This window comes from Podarcis vaucheri (genome assembly GCF_965113315.1).
Source record: "Podarcis vaucheri genome assembly, chromosome: 7".
NCBI classification, from domain to species: domain Eukaryota; kingdom Metazoa; phylum Chordata; class Lepidosauria; order Squamata; family Lacertidae; genus Podarcis; species Podarcis vaucheri.
In genome coordinates this window covers 75523806-75531662 of record NC_138765.1, presented here as the reverse complement: position 1 = coordinate 75531662, position 7857 = coordinate 75523806, and the positions used below count along the sequence as shown (strand labels likewise).

Here is a 7857-nt window from a genome sequence, read left to right as displayed (position 1 = left end):
CGACTCTATACTTTTTTTAATATCTCTACGGAACGCACGGGCTTGGAACTGGCGCGCATGCGCCTTGGCTGGACCACGCGGGAAGTATACCTCCGTCCCTGCGCGCCTGAATGTTACGGAAGCGTAGGTTCCAGAAGTAGCTTCCGCGCTTCTATTGGCTGGCGCGGCTTGGGAACCCTCGCCTCTGCGGAACCTAGGGATGGCAGGCGATTGGTCGAGGAGAGGAGGTAGGCGGAGACAGGTGAGCAGGAGGCGGGCTTTCATTGGCTGCGCTGAAGTTGGAAAGAAGGAAGCGGTCGCTAAGGTAAGTCAGTCTGGTTGCTGGGGAGGGGGAGAGGAGACGCCCCCTAAGGGAGAGGCCCTTCCTCTTCCAAGGAGGGCTGATATGGGGCAGAGGCTTGGGAGAAGGAGGTCGATGGGGCAGAAGAAAGAGGAACCCAGCGAACCTGCGGCTCCCAGCCCTGTACACCTGAGATTTTATTATTTTTATTATTTTATAGATCAGTTAAATGTCAAATTACTTCTATTGCCGGGGTTGTATCCCAAGTAACTTACACTTAAGAGTAGACCCATTCAGTTGCGTCCAGTGCTTGTCCTATTCAAGAGCAGGCCCACTGCAGTTAATGAATGCAAGGACATCCACCCATTGAAATGAATGAATCTTACCTTAGCCAAGTCCATTTATGGGTCTACTCTGCATAAGTCCATTTATGGATCTACTCTGGGTAGGGCTAGCATTGGAGACGTGTGTGTGTGTGTGTGTGTGTGTGAGAGTGTGTATATATATCATTTGATATTTTTTTAAAAAGAAGTTTTTACAACAAAACTATTTTATATATCTTCTAGTTGCTGATGTTTCCGTTGTGAAATCACTTCAAGGAAGTGATCTGTAAATTAAATATATGGTTTTTAAAAAATGGACTTCGAGGCTGCCTTTCAAAACAGGAACATCCTGTCAAGGCAGCGTACGAAATATTTAAACATATTAAGGTGCGTGTCGAGGGACGAATCATTCTCCTAAAATTGTGGGACAGAGTTGTTAAAACTGTTATCGGTCCAAACCAGGAATCCCATCCTAAAAATTAAAACCTAAGCACAACTGTAAAAACAGATGGGCAATTTAATTTTTTTTTAAAATAGTAGTAGTATTGGGTTGTATCCAATTATACTCAAGTATATGCACTGAAACTGATGTACCTAAGTTATGTCAACTTCAAAGGATCTACTCAACTGGTACCTAAAGCAGTTGGGGAATAGGAGGGAAAGTTTTTTGTGTTTTTTTTAAGTATCAAAACCCAGACAGAGAAGGAGGTTGCATAGTTTTGTTTTTTAGTTTTGTTTGCTTACCAAGCAATACTGCTCGCATCTGTTCAGAAGTAAGCCCCATTAAGGTCAATGGGAGTAACACCCAGATTAGGATTTTTCAGTGAGTTGTATCCAACCTGTTTAGAATAGAGCCACTGAAATGAATAGTGAAAGTTAGGTCCATTATTGTCTTATTTTTCTTATTGATAATTTTATTGTTTTACCTTTTTTGTAAATCATTTTGAGGGTTTTTGATTTGGTTTTTCTAGACAATCAAACAGTGTTAAAACCTCATAAAATAAATTAATAAGTAAATTCAGGGAGACTACCGTGAGTCAACCCAATATTTCTACACTGACTTTCAGGGCAAGCCTACCCAAGACAGTTCACACTCATAATTAAAACAACAGCTACTTCAGTATACCTACAACCACAGCTTTCCATTTAGAGGCAGTCTGATACTTGCTACTGGCTGGCTAATGCAACAGGTTAAACATGTCAGGCACCTTGTAAAACCAGGTCAAAACAACACTTACCAAGGCATGTTTAAAAGCCTGTAATGAAAGGAGTCAAACGTTTATCGCTTGAGGGGCCCACAAACCGGGGCCCTCCCAGTGAAACACGTTCCATCCCTCCATCCCACAAACCCGATTGATCTTGCTTATTATTTGCATACTACTTGATACTACTGGCCTGATCCAGCAGGGCTCTTCTTGCGTAACGATCTGATCAGGGATAAGGCAGCTCCCGATGTTCCTGCGCCTCATTTATGGTTTATCCACCAAGCAGCTGTTGACTCTTGCTGTCTGTTTCAGAGCTTCGCCATGGCCTACGGGGATGATGGACACAACCTGAGGGAAGTGCTGGCCACTTTCAAGTCCTGTATTGACGAGAAGTCGGAAATCCTAATGGACCCTTACTTAGCAGGCTGGAAAGGGCTTGTCAGGTAAGGCTGACCACCTAGTTAGGGAACCGAGCTTAGATCTGGCTCCACATCGGGAGTTGGGAACCTGTGGCTGCTCAGATGCCTAAAGGGCCTCTGACAGTCAGTGTAGACCACACTGACCTACATGGGCCAACACGGTGACTTATAAGGCACTTCCCTATTTTCCTTTGTTACTGACCAAAGCAAAAAATGGGGTCCCTGGCCCCGCTCCTGCCACCTCTCTGCAAGTGTCCTCATGGCATGGCATTCAACGTTCCCTCTTCCACCCACAAGGAACAGGAAAAGCGAGTGGGAGACCATCAGCAGATAGTCCTTGTCCCAGAAGAGTTGCAGGGAAGGCTGGTTGCTTGTCACAAGCGAAACTGTTGAAGCCTGCCCTCTGACTGTAAACTCTTTCTTGTTGAGACCGGCCCACATGGATCTAGGTGGAAACTTCTGTCATTCATTCTGTTGGGTTGCGCCTCTAAACCAAGGGTGGGGACCTTTTTTCAACTCCACGGCCGAATCTCTGCAGTGGGCAGGGCCAGAGGCAACATCGAGTGGAGCTTCTAATGCATATTTTGCCTTTCAGCAGCAGGCTAGTCTATACACGCCCTCTCTATCCTCCTTCCACACGTGCAAGAGCGTTAGCAGTGCTCAAGGGACACATTCCAGCTGGTTTATGAAGAGTAGGGCCAGTGAGGGGGTGTGGGCTGGGGAAGAGGCCAGGAGGGCTGCCTTCAAGGTTTTCCACCTTGAAGGCTCCTTGTAACCACAGGGTTCTGTTTTGGAAAGCAGGTTTCTGAACACCATGGGCACGATCTTCACCTTCGTTTCCAAAGACGCGGTGGCCAAAATCCAAATCATGGAGGAATTCCGAAGCGGCCCCCATAAGGAGAGCTACAGAACCCTTCAATCCATGGTGAGCTACGAGATGGCCAACAACCTGGTAGACATGAAGAAGAACACCGAACGCCCCGTATCGGGCTGCCGGACAATCCTGCGCCTCCACCGGGCCCTTCTATGGCTGCAGCTCTTCCTGGAGGGCCTGCGGACCGGTGGCACAGACTGCAGGACGTCGGTGGTCTGCACAGATTCATACAATGCCTCTCTGGCCAATTACCACCCTTGGATTGTCCGCAAGGCGACCACCATTGCCTTCTGCACTCTGCCCAACCGGGAAGCTTTCTTTGAGAACATGAAGGTGGGCAGCAACGAGGAGGCAGTGGAGATGCTGGGAGAAGCTTTGCCCCACATCAAGAAGCTCTACGATACCACACAGGAACTTTACAGCCGGCACAAACTCCTGGACCTCCCGTAGCAGAGCGGATCCCCACAATCAAGTGGTTCTCTGAATGCCACAGACGAAAAAGCAAGCATCGATCGTACATCTCATGCTTATCCATTTCCAGGCCTGCTTGGCGCCAAGATCTAGCTCTCTGCTTCTCAGTTCTCTCCTATAAATCAGGTTTCTTATTGCTGGAATCATTTGAGCCTTCAAACCATCCCTATTCTGGGTTTAATCAGCCAGATATCCGGAGAAACAGAACTGGCCCCAGTTCCTCTTTGACTGCGGTGGGGAGCCTACAGCCTTTCAGATGTTCTTGGGCTCCAACTCCCAACCACTGGGCTGGGGCTCATGGGAGTCGGAGTCCAAGAACCTGCTTGAACTACAACTCCCATCATCCCTGGTGGCTGGCCATGCTGGCTGGGGCTGATGGGATTTGGAGTCCCCCCCCCCCCAAAAAAAAAACAACAACCCTGATCTAAGAAGAGGCATTCCCCACTCTCGGGAGTCAATGAATGCCTCTTCCAAATAGAGACCATCCTCCATCTCTCCTTTGCAGTAGGGAATGCTGCTCCTACAGTCGGGGTGAGGAACCTGTCAGCCTTCCAGATGTAGCTGGACTCCAGCTCCCATCATGCCTGACCATTTGGCTGTGCTAGCTGGGGGGCTGGGGGGAGCCCAGCAACATCTGGAGGGCCGAAGGCTTGCCACCATTTCATCACATAGTTTTTAAGGCTTCAGTCTTCCCCGATGTGTACGGGAGATAAAACTGCATAAGCAATGAAAGTACTTAATCACAGGGGGACGGATGAGGGCCTGGAAGCAAGGGTCTCCCCAGCCTCTTGGCTCGCTTGTGCTGTCTGCCAATCAACCCTGGTTTTGTTTAATCAAGGTGCAACTGTATCTCCTCCACCCTTCAAATCGAATTAAGCTTTAAAGGGGAAAGGGGGACTTTTACAGTGGACTGGTGTATATACCTGTTTCAATGACCATGTGACAAGGGGAAGACTTTAGGGGCAAGATTGCTCAGGATTGCCATGATACATATGCCTGAAGGGAGAATCCCACCGGGGTTTTATTGAGCCCTCCCTTCCACACACAGGCGCAGGTGATGCGCCCACAAACCTGAAGCCCTTCAGGGCATCACATGCAGATCCCTACTAGCCTGTGACTCCCTCTACCCAGACTCCTCCCACTCTTGAGCATTAACAGCCTGTGGGGTTTGGGATGGAGGCAATGGGTGCAAAAACAGGGTCCTTTCATCAGTCACCAGCCAGGCATGTTGCTGTGCATTTAGTATACCCAGCTGAGGGGCAGCACTGTGTGGGTATGCGGGGACAAATAAGAATTCAAAGTGGGGAGGGAGCAGAATCTCCTTCCATACACACAGGGGAAGGCAAAGATACTGCACACTGCTACAATCTGGAAATCAACAATCTTTAGCATGCTGGAAGTGGGAACAATCTCCCTAGTAAGGGTAGGGGACCTGTGGACCCACCCAAATGTCAGTGTCTTGTGCAAGCCACCTAGAAGTTTTGTTTTGTTTTGAGTGGTGTATACACAACTTCTAAATAAGTAAATGAAACATGTCTGGAGAACCACTGGATCCCCACCCCTGATGAAACCAAACTCCTGAACTATCTTCACACCTCTTCTTTCCCTGTCATTCTCTCTCATGACAAGACTGTTCACTTAGAAAAGCTTTTTGTTTTTTTTAAAGTCACTGTGAGTTTCGAACATGCATAAGGCTGTTGACCACGCCTTTGGCTTGAAGACAATCATACCTGTGTTTTAAACGTGGCGTTATTATTTTGGGGCCGTGATACGCTGTTATGTTAAGATTCCTTTCATGTTACAAATCAATCATATCTGTGTTTTTAAAGTGGTATTATTATTATTTCTGGATCACGATATGCTGTTATGTTAAGATTCCTTTCTGGATACAAATGAGTCATGTATCTATGGTGCTCTCATGCTTCCTGCCTCGTATGATTTCTAAACTATCAATGCCTTTGTGGTGGTGGGGAGATGTGGAGGCACAATGAAAGTATTTGCACTTATGGCACTGTTTACTCCATGCATGCACTGTGATTTGTCTATATGGATATAGATATGTATTTACCTCTTATATTGCTTGGGTTCAAATAATCATCTGTCCTGTGTATACATGGTGGTGTCCTCAATTTCAGTCCTGATGGCCGCATAGGAATTTTTCACGGTTCTGCCATGAACAAGGTGCTCGAATAATAATATTAATAATAATAATTTATTCTTTATACCCCGCCTATCTGGCTGAGTCTCCCCAGCCACTCTGGGCGGCTTCCAATCAAGTGTTAAAAACAATACAGCATCAAATATTAAAAACTTCCCTAAACAGGGCTGCCTTCAGATGTCTTTTAAGGAGAAGATAGCTGCTTATTTCCTTCACATCTGAAGGGAGGCTGTTTCACAGGGCAGGCACCACTACCGAGAAGGCCCTTTGTCTGGTTCCCTGTAACCTCACTTCTCGCAATGAGGGAACCACCAGAAGGCCCTCAGCGCTGGATCTCAGTGTCCGGGCTGAACGATGTGGGTGGAGACACTTCTTCAGGTATACAGGAGCAAGGCCATTTAGGGCTTTAAAAGTCAGCAGCAACACTTTGAATTGTGCTCGGAAACGTACTGGGAGCCAATGCAGATCTCTTATGCAGCAGAAGGCCCTTAATGAGACCCAAAAGCCTCCCCCTAAATCATAACCTCCCAGCACCCCATTAGCAAACAGTTGCTAATGGCAGCAGCACCATTAGGGCCTTAATTCATGGCCCCACAGCCGGGGGAATAGCAGCAGGGGGACACAGACCACAAGCAACAACCACAGACTTTCAGATGGTGGGGGAATGACAGCTTGGCAGGAAACAAACACAGTCTTATCACCTGACACAGGTATATCAAAGCTGATGCCTGTTGCTATGACATGAGAGGGGGCCATAGATCAACGACAGAGCATCTGCCTTGCATGTGCAAAGTCCCAGTTCAATCCCTGGCATCTCCAGGTGGGGCTGGGAAGGACCCTCAGTCTGAAGCCCTGGAGAGCCGCTGCCGGTCAGTGTAGACAATCCTGAGCCAGGTGAACCTGGGGTCTGACTCCGTATAAAGGCAGTTTCCTAAAGTGGGAGTGAAGGAGCAGTAAGCCTTGGCACAACACCTTGCTCCCTCCCAGGAAAGGGTTTGGGAACCTTTTGGAGCGCAAGGGCCACATTCCCTTATGAGCCAGGGGCAAAAGAATTAGGATAGTTTCTGCACACACACCTATTATTATTATTATTATTATCCTCTGTCCAGGCACACCAAAGGTCAAGGATGCATTCCAGCCAAGCAAATACACTTGCGGAGGATGTGAAGCAGGGCCACTGAAGGATGTGGCCTTGGGAGAGATCCAAGGGCCAGGTAGAGAGGCCTGGAGGGCCACATTCAGCCTCCAAGCTTGAGGTTCCCCACCCCGCAGTGGTAAACCATAACTAATGGTTTGTTGCAAACACAAGAGCTAGCTCCCTGCAAGCAAGCAAAAGCAACAAACCACAAGCCTTGGTATAGTGTTGCCTCTGAACCAGGGACTGTGGTTTGTTTTACTCAGCCCTGTGGTGCAGCGCAGACCAGGCCCTGAGGCACAGGCAGAGGAAGGGTTGGCGTGTCAACAGCTGGGGGGGGGGAGAGAGAGAGAGCATGGGGTTCTCTATGGGTGGCATCGAGGCCCACCCCCAAATCTGGGACCAGTACCCAACCTTTCCCCAACAGCGGTTCCGAAAGTTGTTTGATCCAATGTAGGAATGCAAATATCCAGAGTGTGGGGTCAGGTGGGATTCTATGAGGAATTATAAAATATGCATCAAGCCATTGTGGCCACTATGAATCATAGAATCATAGAATCATCGAGTTGGAAGAGACCACAAGGGCCATCGAGTCCAACCCCCTGCCAAGCAGGAAACACCATCAGAGCACTCCTGACATATGGTTGTCAAGCCTCTGCTTAAAGACCTCCAAAGTAGGAGACTCCACCACACTCTGAGAGCCAATGTGGTGTAGTGGTTGAGAGCGGTATTCTCGTAATCTGGGAAACCGGGTTCGCGTCTCCGCTCCTCCACATGCAGCTGCTGGGTGACCTTGGGCCAGTCACACTTCTCTGAAGTCTCTCAGCCCCACTCACCTCACAGAGTGTTTGTTGTGGGGGAGGAAGGGAAAGGAGAATGTTAGCCGCTTTGAGACTCCTGAAGGGGAGTGAAAGGCGGGATATCAAATCCAAACTCTTCTTCTTCTTCTTCTTCTTCTTCTTCTTCTTCTTCTTCTTCTTGGCAGCAAATTC

The 7857-nt window shown here is 48.2% G+C and overlaps 2 protein-coding genes across 3 annotated transcripts in view; one reads left to right on the top strand and one right to left on the bottom strand.

Annotated features, from left to right (window-relative positions):
• Positions 1-139: 139 nt before the first annotated feature.
• CPTP (ceramide-1-phosphate transfer protein) lies at positions 140-3969 on the top strand. 2 transcript variants are annotated; one of them, XM_082230569.1, is made up of 3 exons: positions 140-304; positions 2121-2251; positions 3029-3969. In XM_082230569.1, exons 1-3 carry the CDS (start codon positions 200-202, stop codon positions 3549-3551), a joined length of 759 nt encoding a protein of 252 aa, XP_082086695.1. In that variant the 5' UTR covers positions 140-199; the 3' UTR covers positions 3552-3969. The 2 variants fall into 2 exon arrangements, with proteins under 2 accessions (XP_082086695.1, XP_082086696.1); XM_082230570.1 differs by lacking the exon at positions 140-304 and adding an exon at positions 311-463.
• A 553-nt stretch (positions 3970-4522) lies between these two features.
• The window catches only part of DVL1 (dishevelled segment polarity protein 1), a 129712-nt gene continuing 126377 nt past the window's right edge, over positions 4523-7857 (bottom strand). Inside the window, exon 16 of the transcript XR_014221495.1 lies at positions 4523-6661. The gene's annotated coding sequence lies outside the window, so the exon portion shown is untranslated. The remainder of the gene's footprint in view (positions 6662-7857) is intronic.